At 34.5% G+C, this 18,242-nt stretch overlaps 2 protein-coding genes across 2 annotated transcripts; both read right to left on the bottom strand.

The window, feature by feature from the left end:
• Nucleotides 1-590: 590 nt before the first annotated feature.
• On the bottom strand, nucleotides 591-7,202 carry LOC123246602 (trace amine-associated receptor 7a-like). Its single transcript, XM_044675437.1, has 2 exons — nucleotides 7,177-7,202; nucleotides 591-1,659 (listed from the first exon to the last, which is right to left on the bottom strand). The coding sequence occupies exon 2, from the start codon at nucleotides 1,653-1,655 to the stop codon at nucleotides 591-593; it is 1,065 nt and encodes a 354-aa protein (XP_044531372.1). The 5' UTR covers nucleotides 1,656-1,659; nucleotides 7,177-7,202.
• A 9,039-nt stretch (nucleotides 7,203-16,241) lies between these two features.
• Nucleotides 16,242-17,318, bottom strand: LOC123245586 (trace amine-associated receptor 7a-like). Its single transcript, XM_044674533.1, has one exon. The coding sequence runs from the start codon at nucleotides 17,292-17,294 to the stop codon at nucleotides 16,242-16,244; it is 1,053 nt and encodes a 350-aa protein (XP_044530468.1). The 5' UTR covers nucleotides 17,295-17,318.
• Nucleotides 17,319-18,242: the final 924 nt, after the last annotated feature.

Below are 18,242 nucleotides of genomic sequence, written 5' to 3'. Positions count from 1 at the left end.
CAGCCTTGCAAAGGTGGCAAATTATTTTTATTATTTGTTGTAGGTATGGATTATATTTTATTTGTCTTTAAAATCATAGGGGAAAAAGGAAGTTCCTGGATCTGGAATGGAGTGGATATTGAATGGGCTGGAGAGAATGAGAAAGAGATAATGAGAGACAGAGACAGAGAGACAGAAACAGAGACTGGTGGAGATACATCACAGGTAAATTAAAAAATAGATATATAAAGAAACATGGAAAAGGTTTTAAAAAAATTAAAACAGGTGACTTTTATGCTTCATTTGAAATGCTAACCTAAGAAATGGATTAGAATGAAAAGTGTTATGAAATAAAAGGGCAAAAGAAGAACCAAGGGAACCCAGGACTAAGAAGTAGTAATAAATATGGAATAAGAAAGGGACTGGCACTGGTAGGAAGTTTGGAAAATAATCTGTAAATACTGTTCTCTTGTAATCGTACTTGGCCATGAATTTTGCCAAATTCCATTGGGACTGAAATAAAAGATTTGAATTCATTTTTTTACATATTAAAAAGTACTATACCTTAGTTTTTTTTCACTCCTTGATAAAAAATTTCTTTACAATGAATTTTAATTTGTTTCATCTGAGACCTTTACCTTTTCAGAAAATAAATCTATTGTTGAAGTGTGACCTCTGAAGACTTTCCCAGTTGCAATCAATTTTATTGCTCTTCGAAACCAAGGGTAAAAGAAAGCATAAATCAGAGGGTTCATGGTTGAGTTATAATAGGAAAACCATAATAAAATTTCATAAATATATGTTGGGGTGATGAACCCTAGGAAAGCATCAATTATTACTTCAATAAAGTAAGGGAACCATGAAATCACAAATGCAATCACTGCAATTCCCAGTGTTTTTGCTGCTTTTCTTTCTCTCTTGGATACTCTGGCTTTGTAACTCACTGAGGATGAAGATTCCCCTTTGCTACTTGTGTTTTCAATCTTTCTAGCCTGTTCTTTAGCTACTAGAAAAATCTTACAGTAGAGAATGACCATAATCAGAGTGGGGATGAAGAACAGTAGAAAACTTATCATTGACCAGGTTTGATTCAAAGCTATCTGACAGCCTCCCACACAGGTGAGGGCACTTACTAATTCCTCCAGCCCATCCTCATTCACACCACTACAAAGAAGTGAAAAGGTATAACCAATAGCAAGAAGCCATGAGAATGTGATGCATACCAGGGAAACATTCAGAGTGAACTTGGTTGGATAGACCAGAGGGTCAGTGACAGCAATGTATCTATCAATGGAGATGAAACACAAGTGAAAAATGGAAGAATAGCAAAATGATCCTTCAAAACAAGAGTGAAGTTTACAGTAACTCTCTCCAAAGTACCAACAACTCTCCACTGACCTCACCATGCTGAAGGGCATCACAGTGGCTCCCACCAAAAAGTCAGCACAAGCCAAGGAGGCAATGAGAAAATTGGCTGGAGAGTGCAGCTGTCTGAAGTGAAGGATTGAAATCATGACCAGGAGGTTTCCCAAGATAGCCAGTAGAGCCCCAGAGCCAAAAGCCACATAGAGGATCATTCGAGGTCCAGAGGAATAGGGAGTCTTAAAACAGGATCCATTGACATTCTCATAGCAAAGCTGCACAATTGTAGATTGGGACCCATTGCTGTTGTTCATGATTCTTCTCTCTGAACTTTGCAGAATTATCATTAATTTTTTTGTTTTGGAGTCATTGAAATCTCCAGTTCTCTCCTTAAAATAAAGTTGCATTGAATTAATGACTTAAGAAATCTACCAATTACTATCTTTAAATAAATTATGAACTTTTTCCACCGATACCATAAATTACAAATCTTTTCATACATATTCAGAATTCTCTGTAACTCAGAAACACTTTTGCAATTAATCTCAAAGCAATTCAAATATTAGTTTCAATAAATCTACCAAAAATTTCTCTGAATATGTATAAATGCCTTAGCTGCTTATCTAAGAAAATTTTGCTTTGACTCTGATTCTTACCTCTGAGGAGCTTCTCTTTTTCAAAAGGAGTGAAATGTGATGTGATCACTCAGCGCAAAGGTTAGCTTTTATTCCTGTGCTGTCTCCCATGGTATCAGTTAACAGTAAATGCCCAAAGCACCCTGGGAGCATTTAGGAAGTCAGCCAAAGAAATCCCATCCCCTGAAAATCTCCAAGATGGAATCCCTATAGTGTGAGGTGTGAACTGAAAGAATAACCTTTTTTTCAGCCATCATCAGAAATATTAGTTTGTACTATTCTTGTTTGAATGTTTAGGAAAGTGATTTTCTATTTTTTGTGGTCAATGAATATTTTTATACATTTATAAGTTGATTTATTGATTTAATAATATTATTGGGAATTTTATCTATCTATACTCTCTATGTACTTATACATATTTTCAATAAAAAATAGCCAATATTTATGAAACACTTTACTGTTTGCTCGGTGCTTTACATGTATTGTTTCTTTTAATCTTCACAACAACTAGATGCCATTATCATCAATATTTTACAGATGAGTGTAACATCCATGTTTCTGAGAGGGGTTCAAGCTGCATCACAGAATTCCATAGTGTCCCCCAGAACTCCAAGGGAGGGGGCAGTTAAGGGCAGTTGGAGTCCTGGTATTAAAACCAGGTCACCCCTCTTGCAAGGGTCTTGACTCTTGGCTCTTGGTTCTTGGCACACACACACACACACACACACACACACACACACACACACACACACTCTGTGTAGCTTCAGGGACTGAGGCATTCAGTCTCTGACAGCCAGGGGCTGCTTTACTTTGATAGCTATCCTCAAGATAGACCTTCAAGCAAGATCATTGTCTACCTTCAGTTTAGCTGTTTAGGTTATAGAAGGAACATTATTTAGGGGCTTAGGTAGGAGTTCAGCCATTCAATATACATCCCCCCAACCCCAGGGGAATGTGTTGCTAGCCTGTATTTAGCTGTTTTGGCCAGTTTAATTTCCCACCTCTTTCCTTAAACATCCTTCTCCCTGTTCCTTGAAATCATTAAATTCATTTGTTCTTTTGTATCCAGTTAACTTAGGGTCAAACTTACCACTTTCCTTTTACCAAGCCAAGTATTACATCCAAGCTGGAGCTGGGGCTGTCATTGTCCTAGAACCTATGGTCTGATCTGTAGAAGACCTTAAACTCATATATTTTTAACCTGTGAGAGAATAATTTATACAAAGAAAGTTATTATCTCAAGGGGTTTGATCTCTATCCACTTATCATCTTGGCCCAGGATTTACCAAGCTTGAATAGCCTCCATAACCAGCTCTGAGAGTATTCTGTTAACTGTTTCCAATTGCTTCCAGTGTGGGGAAGTTGGAGAAGTACTCCACTTGCTCCTGCCCCTCCCATCCAGTCAAGTTTGCCTGTTTCTCCTCTGATCTCAGACAGGGGAGAAACCATTGCCATCTGACCCTAATGCTACTTGAGGAAATGGAGGCTAAAAGGTGACTAAATGACTTTTCTGAAATCACATAGCTTGAAAGTGTGTGAGGCAGGAATCAAATCCAGTTCTTCCTGCTTCTCAAGTTCAGCACTCTGTCCACTGGATCACTCAGCTATTTTTTTCTGGTAGCCTTGAATAATTTTGTTTTTTAAATCTCTGTGATAATCTTTGAGTCCATAAAATTTTCCATAAAGGGAGCTAGATTTAGGAGGTAAACCACTAGAAATGAGACTGCTCTGACTCTTTTGCTTTTAGGACAGAAGGCCAGGCTTGTAATATAATAGGAGTAAGGGGAAATAGCAAGAGATGCTGCAGTAAGATTCATGGGTGCAAATCCCAGCAAAACAATTCAGTCAAGTGTCTTAAATACTCTGCACTTCCATGTTCTTATCTATCAATGAAAGTTTGGACTAGATGTCCTCTAAGGTCTTTCTGCTCCTAACCCTTTCATCTTGGAAATTAGATTTCAGAAATATCCATGCCTCGGATATTTTCCCCTCTTTTCTCTCATGTTTCAACCCTATTTTTTGCCTTTTTTTTTTTTAAAGTAGTTTTCTTCCCCTAATCTGTTGGTGTGATCTTCCTCTGAAATGGTAGTGCTAGAGACCAATACACTTCACTCCAATTCATTCTCCACTCATCTGTTAAAGAGATATCCTTAAAGAACATACCCAGTCTGATTATATAGCTCCACAATTCCATAAACTCCAGTGTCTTCTTGTTACTTTTAAGATCAAACATAAAGTTCTCTGCTTGGTTCTTAAAGCCCTTCATAATATAGCCCTTTCAATATTTCCAGTCTTCTTATACCTTACTCTCTTCAAATATTCTGAGATCCAGGTCAAGAATATCAAAGGAAATGATGAAAAAATGTTAAGGAAGGAGGTCTAACAATATCAAATTTCAAACTATATTCTAAAGTAGTATTTATCAAAACTACTAGTACTGCCTAAGAAATAGAAAAATAGATCAGTTGACCAGAATAGAACTAACAAACAGTTGTAAAAGATTGTAGTAACTTGTGCTCACAAAGGTAAAGATCCAAGGTTTTGGAATAAGAATTCACTATTTGGTAAAAATTGCTTGGAAAATTGGAAAGAAGTTTGGCAGAAATTAGATATAGAAAAATATCTTATACCATTTACCAATATAAAATCAAAATGGATATGTAATATAAGTATAAAGGGAGATATTAAAAAGAAACTAGAATAGGGAACATATTACCTGTCAGATTTATGAATAGGAAAAGAATTTATTAATATATATGAGATAGAAAGCACTATGAAATGTAAGAGGGATAATCTCTGAGCACATTAAATTGAAAATGTTTTGTATAAGTAAAATGAAATTAGTCAGGGATAGAAGGAAAGCAACAAATTGAGAAAACAAATTTATAAATAGTTTCTCAGATAAAGGTCTCATCTAAAATATATAGAAACCTTTGTTAAATGTAAGAATATGAGCCATTTCCCAATTGATAAATGGTTAAAAGATATGAACAGATAGTTTTTAGATGAGGAAATCAAAGTTATATATAATTACATGAAAAATTCTCTAAATCATTACTGATTAGAGAAATGCAAGTCAAAGGAAGTCTGAGATATCCTCTTACACTTATCAGATCTACTAAGATAATAAAAGAGTAAAATGACAAATGCTAGAGGTGATGTGGAAAAGAGGGACACTAATACATTGTTGGTGAAACTGTAAACTGATCCAATCATTTTGGGGAGCAATCTGTAATTATGCTCAAAAAGTTATAAAACGTTAAATACCTTTTGACCCACTAATACTGATATTAGGTTTATTTGCTAGTGTGATAGAGGAAAAAGGAAAAGAAATTATATATTCTAAAAGATTTAGAGGGGGCAGCTGGGTAGTTCAGTGGATTGAGAGTCAGATCTAGAGACAGGAGGTCCTAGGTTCAAATCCGGCCTCAGATACTTCCCAGCTGTGTGACCCTGGGCAAGTCACTTGACCCCCATTGCCCACCCTTACCACTCTTCCACCTAGGAACCAATACACAGAAGTTAAGGGTTTTAAAAAAAAAAGATTTAGAGCAGCTCTTTTTGTTGTGTCAAAGAACTGGAAAATGAAATAATATCCATCATTTGTAGAATGACTGAACAATTTGGATTATATGACTGTAATGATATATTATGTACCATAAGAGATGACAGACAAGATGATCACACACACACACACACACACACACACACACACACACACACACCCTGAAAAGACTTATCTGAAGTAATACAAAGTGAAGTGAGCAAAATCAGGAGAAAGTTGTACTTAGTAACAACACTAATGTATAATGACCAATTTCAAATGACTTAACTATTATCAACAGGGCAAGGATGCAGGACAACATCAAGAGGCTCATGATAAAAAATTATATCCATTTCCATAGGAGGAACATATGGAGTCCAAATATAGATTGAAACATAGCATTTTTCATTTTATTTCCTTCACTAATTTTTCTCTGCTGTAGGCAATATGTCTTGTCTCAAAACATGAAAAACAAGGAAATATATGATAATATATGTACAGCCTATGTCATATTATCTGGTTAATATGGGAGGGAAAGGGAAAATGATATATGGAATTTTAGACATAGCTAATGTGAGAATTTGTTTCTCTTGGATAAACATAATTTATTACATAGTTATAACAAATCACATATATTATTATTGTTATATATTTTAATATATTAGATATAAAAATGGTAAATAAAAAAAGGACTCCTAATTTAGAAAGAAAAGAGAAAAGGAATCAGAACAAAGACTTAGAAAAGAGATACAGCCACTATAAATGGGCATAATATAAATGATGAACCAGCCAAGGAGCAATTGGAGAGGTAGGATGAGAATCAAGAGAATAATTTCACCAAAAAACTATAAAAGAGAGATTAATAATAGTGTCAAAGGCTGAAAAAAAGGTCAAGAAAGATGAAGAATAAGGAAGGCCCCTTTGATTCTTTATTTCTCCTAAATTAAGGTCTTATTTGAATTTAGAGAACACCTTTGATTGATTAAGATTTCTTGATTCAATCTAGCTACCTGGAAATTCTGGTTTGCTTTCATTGGAGTTGGGTTGAAAGCTCCCCTGATATGTATGTACTTTTTGACCCCCCCATTGTAATGTAGACTCTTTGAGGTCATAGACTATTTTATAGTTTTCTTTTTTCTTTGTATAACTATGCTTAGTACAGTGCCTAGTTCATAGTAGGTACCTAAATGTTTGTTATTTGTTTATATTTTGATATCCTAATAGAAAAAGTATAAAAGAGGTTGAACACATGTGCAGAGCACCTGGGACCATATCTCCTCTAACAGAGAAGATAAAGAGCTAGCATTTGGGAGAATTATGATGACATAGAATAGAAGTGTGTTGGAGAGACTATAGAGATATAACTGACTCTTGTCTGTCAATCGTGGTTAGGAAGACTCTTCTTAGAATAGTGCCAGGTCCACTGTAAATAATACATAAAAGTTAATTGTTGTTATCTGCATGGCCAGAACTATAGTGTCTTTGAAAAGGCTTAGTCAGCTTTTGGTTTCCTCTCCTTGAGTCATTCTCTTCAGTTTCCATCTTGTTGGTTCATGGTGAATCTTTTGCTCTAAATATCTAATGAGAGACAGTACTCTAAAAAGAGAGGACTTGGGACATCTTTCCTTCTGAGACCTTGTGGTTCTGTATAAAAACCTTGTTCTTTGATGTTTGAAATTTCTTTTTCCCATTTTAAGTAAAAGAATTGGTTCCCTCAATCTTATGAATTTGAAAATGGCAAGAGGGCACTCCAGAATTTCAGAGTTTGAATTTCCAGGCAGAACAGCAGAACATGCCCTAATGAGCTTTCACAAGTGACCTCTGGACCCAGACAAAACTCTATTGCCTCCTTCCCCAACCCTCCAGAACAACTTTCTCTCAGGAATTTTTCATCACTGGATGTAAACTTGACTAGATTTGATTGCTCATGGACTGTGCAAATTACAGTGGCTTGCAATATTATACTTAGATCAGAGGTACATCTGATTATTTCATTCAACTCTTAAAAAATTCCTATATGAAATATGTGTTCATACAATGATCAAAGTACTTTAGATCTCTCAAACTGATGAAAGACTTAATATCTTTCATTCATTAACTCAATTCAGTTGTTTGGGCTTCCTTTGATTACATTCATTGTGATTCCAGTGAAATCACTCACTGTGTAATTATTTTTTCCCATGGTAATGTAAGCTCCTTGGTGAGATCTTTGAATTGTTACACCAAAGTAAAAAAATTAATGGCCAATTAGAAGATGGAATATGTACTGGTTGGAGAGAACCAAACTGGTATATTCTCAGGATGAATGTATGTCAAGAATATATATCAAGAAAATGGGTATTTCCCCTTGCCCACCATCCCCCACAGACTCTTTCAGAATGGGCACCACTAGAGTTAAGCTCCCTATATCCCTGCCCCCTTATTCCCCTCTCCTTATTAGACAACTGAAAAATACTTTCATTTTTTCAGTCTTGGCTACATCTATACTACTACTGTCTTCCCTTATGAAGACAGAACAGTTTCCTATTCTTCCAGCCAGCGCTCTCTCTCTCTCTCTCTCTCTCTCTCTCTCTCTCTCTCTCTCTCTCTCTCTCTCTCTCTTTTTGTCTGTCAGTCTGTCTGTCTGTCTCTGTCTCTCTCTCTGTCTTTCTTCCTCTGTCTCTCTCTCTTTCTCTCTCTCTCCTTCATGTTGGAGGAGATAAAATTTTGAGAATTATAAGGAATTGATTCTGAAGACATTTAAAAGGAGAGGATCTCAAATGGTTTGAGAAAATTAAAATATCAATAACTATTATTGACCCATATTGAACCACTTCTCAGAAATCTTCATGGAAAGGAGCTATATACATTGAAGATGCTCTTTTATTAATTTTAAATTTTAGTTTAATTATCACTTAATATAGAAAAAGCCTTTGACAAAATATAGCACTAATTTTGTTAAAAATCATAATAATAATAGCCAACATTTATTTAGAATTTACCATGAGCTAGGCACTGGGCTAAGAACTTTGTAAATTATTATCTCATTTGATCCTCACAACAACCCTGGGAGGAAGGTATTAATATTATGGCTATTTTTTCCAGATTATGTCAATATAATTTTTAATATTCATTTTCTGACATTTTGAAATCCAGGTTCTCTCTTTCCTCATTCCTCATCTTTCCCCAAGAAAGAAGGTAATATTATGTAAGATGTACAAATATTATCATATAATATATTTCCGTTTTTGTCATGCTATGAATCAAAATACATATTTCTTACACTAGAGAAAAATTCATGGAGTAAATAAAATAAAGAATGGTATGTTTCAATTTGCATTCAGACTATATTTGATCCTTCTATGAAAATGAATATTCTTCTTTGTTGTGATTCCCCTGGAGCTGTCCTGGATCCTTGTCTTGTGAAAAGAATTAGGTCATTTATAGATAATCATCATATATTATCATTGTTGCTATGTACAACATTCTCCTTGCTTTACTCATTTCATTTTGTATCACTTCATATGTCTTTTCAGAATTTTGGGGGATTGGAGGAATACTTAATGAAGACATGACAAGGAAAGAGTGAGGTTTTTGCAAATGATATTTTCTAGCAGATCACATCTTTATAGATAACACTAAAATGTTATGAGATTCTGAGAAGCCATTGTCTTTATTGTTCATCTGTACTCCCAACATCCTTTCAGTCTTCTTCCTATTTTATTCGGTACTTCTAGACTGGATGGAGGAGCTTACTTTGGTTTCTTTTTTTGCTTTTATCATTGGTCTTTTCAGGGCAGTTTTCTGAAATTTTTCAGGGTTTCTATTGAAAAGTTGGACCTTTCATCTTTCATCTTTCCATCTTCACTAATAGTCTTCAGTTAAACTTTGAAAAACAGGTTTTTTGGCTTTTATAACCTTCACAACCTGGACTTAACCTACCTTTCAGCTGTTATTATATATTGTTCTTCTTGCAACAATCTGTGGTCTAACCAAACTGGCCTTTTTGTATTTTCTCAGACTTAACAATCTATTTCCCATCTCTGTACTCTTACATTGGCCAAACCTCATGGTATGTTGGAATGGTTTCCTTTCTTACCTCCATCTTGTAGAATCCCATACTTCCTTGAATACAGACTATAAACTTTATTTCTAGTTGTAGTCTTTTCTTATCTCTCCTTCCCTAGAACCTTAGACTCATATATATATTCAGTAATATTAGATATGTAATATCTTTCTACATTAATACATGTAATATTCTATAGATACATATATTCTGCTTTATATATGTGTATATCTATGTGAATGTGTGTGTGTACCTGTTGACTCCTCAGATAAAATGTAAGCTACGGGGACTGCTATTCATATATCTGATGCCTGCTGCTGTCTCTGACATTATATAGTAGGTACTTCATAAGTGCTTGCTTATTAATTGATCTATGATTATATAATTTCCTCATGATCTGAGTTCATTTAATGATTCCAGTGTGTATTGTTACCAATAATCACTTTTTTCCCCATGATTTTATGATTAGACTCATGAAATTTAGGATCTTTGAATGAAAATCAAGCTAAACTTATCTTTGGGGAGTACTTACTTGAAGAACTATTTTCAAGACAATATAGTAGGCCACCATATCAGCAGTCCATGCAACCTACTTATTTCTCTGAATTAACTTTTCTGATTTTATCATTTGCCAATAAATATGTAAGAATGATTTTACTTTTTTTCAAATTCAATAAGCAAACAGTGGATTTTACGTAAGTTTTACAGTACAATTGTAATAATTCCTGTATGTTCTGTGCGCACAAACCCTGACATAGTGGATGTCTAATAAATATAAATAAAAATATTTAATATATTTCAGTTAATGAGTTGAGAACTAAATATATCTGCCTGTTTCACTACTTGACAACACAGAACACTATTTTCTTTGATCCATTCCTACAACCAGTAATGTAACACTCTAATAATGTTACTACTCAGGAACTTATAGCCTAGAGTGATTCTGGCTTCATTTGGCTTAGCTAGGAATCTTTCTTACAAACTCTACTTTGGGGTTATCTTGGATCATTGCTGAGAATAGCAAAACTATTCACAGTTGTTTGTCATACATTATTGTTGTTATTGTGTACAATGTTGTCCTTGGTCTGCTCACTTTACTTTGAATCACTTCATATAAGTATTTCCTGATTTTTTTGTTGTCATCTTGTTTAATGCCATGAGTCTTTGCATCATAGTCATTTTCAGGTAAGCTCAACCCTCTTCCCCTATACTTCCACATATTTGAACTATCCTTTTTAACCAAGCAAAATGGTTAAGCAACAACACAGTCAATACATTGACTACTTTATTTAATAGATGCAACATTCCCTGCTGAAAATAGGCAAGCATATTTCATTATCCACTTCAAGACCCATTATTGGCTTTTCAGTTTTGGGGTTTATTTTCATTTTAATTATATTTTTATTTATATAGTATTGGGCATTACAAACTTATTCTTCTAGGCCTATTATCATATAAGATCACATCTCCAGAGGTTCTATTTTATTTCTCCATCAAGACATAAAGTTCTCTGTTGGGAATCAGAGTCAAGCATACCTTTCTAGAGTTTTTATTTCCTTCAGGAATACTATGATCTAGCCATTCTGGCCTTTGTGCTGGTTTTCACAGATAACATTGAATCTGCTATCTCTGTGCCTTTTAAACAGACTTCCCCAATGCTTAGAGTAGAATTTATCCTCACTCCTATCATTTAGAAGTTCCAACTTCTTTCAAAATTTATCTCATGCACCACCTTTTACATGAAACATTTTCTAATTCTCCGCCCCCAAATTTAGTGCCTCCTGCATCCTAAAATTACCCTGTGCTTATTTTGCATGTATTTTCTTATACTTAGAAGATTACAGATTTATGAGAGACTTTAGAAGTCATCTCATTCAACATTCTAATTTTACAGGTGAGAAAACAGATCAAGAGACATGATATGAATTTCTTGGGGTTAGAAGGGTTAGAAGTGGCATTTGAACTCAGTTTTGTGAGCTCCCAAGTTCACTGTTCTTTTCACTGCACCACATTGCCTCAATATATTGTCAACATTAAACCAAACAAGCATACAACTGTAAGGCTAAGATGTTTATAATCCACTGAAAGAATTCAAATACACATATGTGGGAGTAGGTTGGTGTTGGACAGACCCATGGTTCCCCCTGGAGAGAACGGTATAAAGGAGGTACAGGCTTATATAGTGTTTCAAGACAAAGAGCAGGGGTGATCTTTTAGGATTAGATAATGTGGGAAATTTCAACTCAGCACAAGAAATGTACTGTCACTATTTTGGAATGGCTAGTATGCAACTTTGCTAAGGAGTAGAAGAAAGTGTGGGCACTGTTCAGGGCACGTTGACCATTTTGGGCTGGAACATTGCAAAGTTATTGAAGGTATCCATTTCCTCTCAATAATCTTGACATTATAAACATCAAAAAAGCCATTAGAAATGTGTTAAACCTTAACAGTATATATGCATAGGAAATGTAGCAATATGGTACGGTGGAAAGATAGAGCCTTTGCCATCAAGGGTTGTTGATGTTGTTTGGTCATCTTAAGTTATGTCTGACTTTTTGTGATCCTTTTTGAGGTCTATTTGGAAAAGATACTGGAGTTGTTTACCATTACCTTCGCTACCTCATTTCACAGATGAAGAAACTGAAGCAAACAAGTAGCCAAGGGTTACACAACTAAGCATCTTAGGCCAGAGTTGAATTTCCTGACTCCAAGTCTGGCACTTAATCCACTCTGCCATCTGGCTGCCCCTTGCTTGGCAACAAAGGATCTAGTTCAATTCCTTCTTCTGCCCAATATTATTTGGGGGATCTTAGTCAAGTAGCTTAATCTCTCTGAAATTGAATTTCATTATTTTAAAATTTTTTTAATGAGAGGAGGTAGATTACATGACCACTGAAAGTCTTTGTGGTGTTGGAGAGGGTAATAAATCTATGACCCTATGTAGTTTTCTTTGATAAAACTTTAATATGCTTGAGGGCAGGGTCCATTTCATTTTTTGCTTCCAATCCCCAGGACCTAGCATTTTTTTGCTTTTTTTTGGAGACTTTTGCCAAGCCTAGATCATATTTCCTTTTTATTGGTGCCAATAAACAAGACCCTGTAGCTGAATAACCTCTGAATTAAGTTGACATTCTTGGAATCAATATCCTATGGTTAAAACTTTCATATTTTATACAACAAAAGACTGAATCATGAAAGAAGGAAATTTGGGTAGTAGATAGCTCAATTACCTTGTTAGTATTTAGAAATAATTTCAACAGTATTTAGAAATTGCCTTCCCACCTTCAGCCTTGTCATTTAACATTATTCAGTCTTTTTTTTCAGTCATTTCTGATTTTTTGTGACCTCATTTGGAATTTTTCTTGGCAAAAATATTGGAGGAGCTTTCCAAGTTCTTTCTCCAACTCATTTGACAGTTGAGGAAACTGAGGCAAACAGGGTTAAGTGATTTGCCCAAGACTGTGCAAACTAGTATCTGAAACCAGATTTGAACTTGAGAGGATGAGTCTGACTTCGAGCCTAGCATTCTATCCACTGCACCATCAAGTTGCCTCTATTTATCATTGGATTGCCACATTATTTTCATAAGCTTCTTATATCAGGGGATATGAGAGAAAATGTGCCATAATTTACAATAGAAGCACAATGGGATTCACCGGATACCAATAAGAATACTATCTCCAAAGAAGAATTAGAAATGTCCAACTTATTGAAATAAAAATTTTAAGGTATCTTAGAGATCATCTTGTACTATTAAAAAATTTAGTATAAAAAACCCGAGACCCATGTAGGTTAAATTTAAGCTATACAGGGTATAAGTTTGGACTTTCTGGACAACTAGACTTAAATATGACCTTTAGGGAGGAGAAGAGTGGAGTGAATTTTGTGAACATCAGTGTTATGGGAGGTCAGAGGCATTTTTTTTTCAGAATATGGAAGCCTATATTACCAGAGAATGTTTGAATTTGAAGTCCTATGACACATTTTTTTTAATAGTTAGTTACCAGTCAGATTTATGTCGCCCCATAAAGGACTTAGAAAAACCTTGATTCCCTATATTATTTCTGACCCAAAACAGCCAAGATGAAGGATGGACTGGAGAGCATCACAATGATTTTATGTCCTAGAAATAAACATTTTTTTTCATGAAAAATAAAGTTGAATCAAATCCTATACATCTAGTAAAGGTGCAGGGGACTTCTCATACCAGTATTATCATCAAGAGAACAAAATCAACAGATTATCATATAATCAACTTGGAGGCTTTAGAAACATCAATTTGGGAGTGAGGCCTTTGTAATCTGTGCCTACTCTCCAAACATTGGAACTGTTAGACAGCTAAGTGGCAGAGTGTATAGAATGCTGGACATAAAGTCAAGAAGACCTGAAGTTAAATCCTTTCTTAGACATGTTAGCTAAATGGCTATGGACAAATGATTTAATCTTGCTGATCCTCAGTTTTCTCATTTGAAAAAGGAGGGTCTTAGACTTGATGGTCTCTAAGGTCCCTTCCAAGTCTAAAACTATGCTCCTCTATGCTCCATTTTGATGTCTTTGTTATATTTTGTCTCTCCTATTCACATCTCAGAGAGAGAACTTTTTATATAAGTATATTGAAATATCTGGCAAACAAAAATGTGGATTGTCTCAGGATTCTGAATAGGAGCTGGAAACTATAGAGTATAATATTCATCACAGATGGGCCCTTTGTCCACATTAATAGCACTGAAATGGATTATCTCTTTTTAAGGCAAAAGCCAGTTGGAAACATGCTGTGAAAAGTCCAAGGTATAAAATCTTTCTATACCTACTACATATTCCAACTGGGGTATGTGACCAGCCAGCATTCCTTTTATATAATCAAGAGAGTAAAATGAGTACTGAAGTCATCTTCTGACCACTTAAATAAATTAAAAATGCTCAAGTACTGAACAACAAAGGATGAGAAACTTTCAAATATACCCCAGGCAAGGAAAAGCCCCTCTTTAAAAATCTGTGCTCTAAGATAGTCCAGGGACCATATTCTGGAAGATCCAGTTCCCATCAGGAGGATGCAAGACTAATATCAGCAATGTATTAAATTATAAAGAAGACAAAGTTCATATGAAATTTTAATATTCAGTTTACAAATCACAGCACATATTTTCTAACAGACATGCTGAGCATTGAAATGCACAAAGAATTATTTAAATATTTTAATGTTTATATATATATGAAACTATAATTTAGTTCTTAAAGATTTAAAACAAACACATCTATAATCTCTTTTAAAATATCTCGCATTTTTATTTAAAGAGAAAAGAAACTGCATCCATGGGCTGATGACTATATAGCAAGTCATAAGAAAAAAGTTTAGTATGCATTGTTGAAACATAGCATGTATGATGGATAATAGCATATATATATTTATGTGTACATATATACATATTTATATTTATGTATATTTAATTGCAATTACAATGTAAAATCAATACCATTCAATGTTAATTTTATACCTTTTTTAGATGAATGAAGGAATCTCATATTAATCAACTGAGCAAAATATTAATAATAGTATAACATAATTAATACAGTAATAATCATATATGTCACATATAATAACAACAAAATTATAATGTTACAAAAACAAATTAGAATCTGCTGTAACTTCTGATTTGTATTATTATTATTATTATTGAAGTATATTTATTGGTAATGTATTGCCTCATTATCTCATTGTTAATGAGGCAGCTACTTGGTATAGTGAATACAAATGCTGGACTTTGAATCTGAGATCAAATTCAACTTCAGATCCTTGTGATTCTGGGCAAGTCACTTTACTTCTCTCTGCCTCAGGTTCCCGAATGTAAAATCGGGAGGATGATAGCACCTACCTCTCAGGGTTGTTGTGAAGAACAAATGAGAAAATATTTGTAAAGCACTTAGCACAATGCCTGATACATAGTAAATCCTATATAAATGCTTGTGATTAAAGAAGAAATTATAAAAGGCACATATATTCCAAAAAACACCTGTATGAGGCTAAGAAAATTGCAAGGGATATTCTCAATAAGAAAGACAAAGACTTTTTGGGTAGAAAACCATTGTCATTGCATGATCTATTTTCTGAGGGAAATCCCTTCACTTTTTTTAAAGGAAAATATATAGAAAGAAAGAAAAAAAACCCTCAAAATTTTATCCTTCTGAACAGAGCTGAAAACATTTAGGATCTACTGATTTAAATCAATATAATTAATAGCAACACAGAGAATTATTATGATTCATTAAATGTGAATTTTTTTAATTTTAAAAGGAAAAAATAAATCAGAGATGTTTTTGGAAGGAATCATAATAGGCAAAAGAGGTGCCTTATCTCCAGTAAATTAAAGACTTAGGAGGGAATAAAATAAGATTAAAAAATATTCTTTATAGAAGAAAAAAGTCCTTTTTCTTCTTCTTACTACACAGTTAAGGAATAATAAACTAAAACAAATTTCAAATGAAAAAGGAGAGGACTTGAAGGTCATCTCTGAAGACAACTTTTAAACACTATTCACATATAAATTGGTGTGGTAAATGAATTTTATTAAACATGAAGTCTGAAATTCAGATTAGGATTGAATGTAGAAAGCACACTTTAAACTCATAATAATAATTCACCTATTTAATTTTTAACTTTGTTACATATTTTACTTCTTCAGTCTAAAACCTTAATTTGTTCAGAAAACAAATCTATTGTTGAAGAGTGACCTGTAAAGACTTTCCCAGTGACAATCAGTTTAATTGCTCTTCGAAACCAAGGGTAAAAGAAAGCATAAATCAGAGGGTTCATAGCTGAGTTATAATAGGAAACCCAAACTAAAATTTCATATATATATGTTGGGGTGATGAACCCTAGGAATGCATCAACTATAGTTTCAATAAAATAAGGGAACCATGCAATCAGAAATGCAGCCACTGCAATGCCCAGTGTTTTTGCTGCTTTTCTCTCCCTCTTGGACACTCTGGCTTTGTAACTCTCTGAGGAAGACTCGGTTTTGCTGCTCATACTTTCAATCTTTCTAGCCTGTTGTTTAGCTACCAGAAAAATTTTACAGTAAAGAAAGAACATAACTAGGGTGGGAATGAAGAACAACAGGAAGTCAATCAATACCCAGGTTTGATTCACAGCAATCTGACAGCCTCCCACACAGGCGAGGGCACTTACTAATTCCTCCAGCCCATCATCATTGACACCTGTGTAAAGAAGTGAAAAACTAAATGTGATGGCCAGGAGCCAGGAGAACATAATGCACATTCCTGAAACTGACAGAGTGAACTTAGTTGGGTAGACCAGAGGGTCAGTGACAGCAATATATCTATCAATGGAGATGAAACACAAGTGAAAAATGGAACAATAACAAAATGACCCTTCAAAACTGGAATGAAATTTACAGTAACTCTCCCCAAAATACCAGCAACTCTCCACTGACCTCACCATACTGAAGGGCATCACAGTGGCTCCCACCAAGAAGTCAGCACTAGCCAAGGAAGCAATGAGAAAATTGGCTGGAGAGTGCAGCTGCTTGAAGTGAAGAATTGAAATCATCACCAGGAGGTTTCCTAAAATAGCCAACAGAGCCCCAAATCCAAAGGCCAAGTAGAGGATGACTCGGGATCCTGGGGAGTAGGAGGTTTTGATACAGGACCCATTCATGTTTTCATAGCAGAACTGCACAGCTACAGGCTGGGAACTATTGCTGCTGCTCATTGTTCCTCTCTCTGAGTTATGGTGTATCTTTGTTTTTCTTTGGAATCGCAGAGAAACTATCACTGAAATATTTAATGTTAATGGGAGGAAAAAAAGATAAATTAAATGCTTATCTGTTCAAAGATTCTCCTTCATGCATTATAATCTATTTCCCTGAGATAACATTTGTAAAGCACATAGCACATTGCTTTGCACATAGTAGGCACTAATTAAATGCCTAATTTCATCTCCCTTTATTATAAACAAAGAATCCCCATTCTATGTTATATTAACTGCTTTCCCAAATCAAAATAATTAAATAAATAACACTGAGTATATACTAAGGATTGTTATCATGACAGTAAATTCTTATCTACCTGGTAAAATTTCCCTTTAATTCTCTATTGCTGTACCTCTGACAATCTATTCTGCAAGTTCAGTGATATGCTCAAGGATTCTTTGATTCAAGGATCACCTTTTATTACTTTGCCCTATTTTACATTGCTAACTCTGAGTTAATGCCCAAAGTACTGGGACCTTTCAGGAACTCAGCCAATAAAATGTCATTCACAGAAAACCACTAAGATAGAATCCCTGTGGTATTAGGTGTGAAAAAGGAGAGGAAAATTTTCCCAGTAACCATTAATAAGAAGTTTATTCTGCTATGCTACTGTTTATAGGAACATAAATTAATCATTTTTTTCACAAGATTTAGACATTTGTAAGTATGTCATTATGTTCTGTGTGTTTCATTTTTTGATAGTCTAATTTCTGGTAAATGTCCTAGCTTCTCACATATATGTATACACACACACACACATACACATATATGTATTGGTATAAAGTCAAATATGAGTTTCAAGTATATATCCATATGTTTACACACATATACCTATATATAGACATTTGTATATATTTTCAGATGTAGCTACCACAGCTTAAAATTGTACTTTTTTAGGACACCTGTCT

Source organism: Gracilinanus agilis, chromosome 4 (assembly GCF_016433145.1).
Source record: "Gracilinanus agilis isolate LMUSP501 chromosome 4, AgileGrace, whole genome shotgun sequence".
Taxonomy (NCBI): Eukaryota; Metazoa; Chordata; class Mammalia; order Didelphimorphia; family Didelphidae; genus Gracilinanus; species Gracilinanus agilis.
This window is presented reverse-complemented; position numbering and strand designations above follow the sequence as displayed.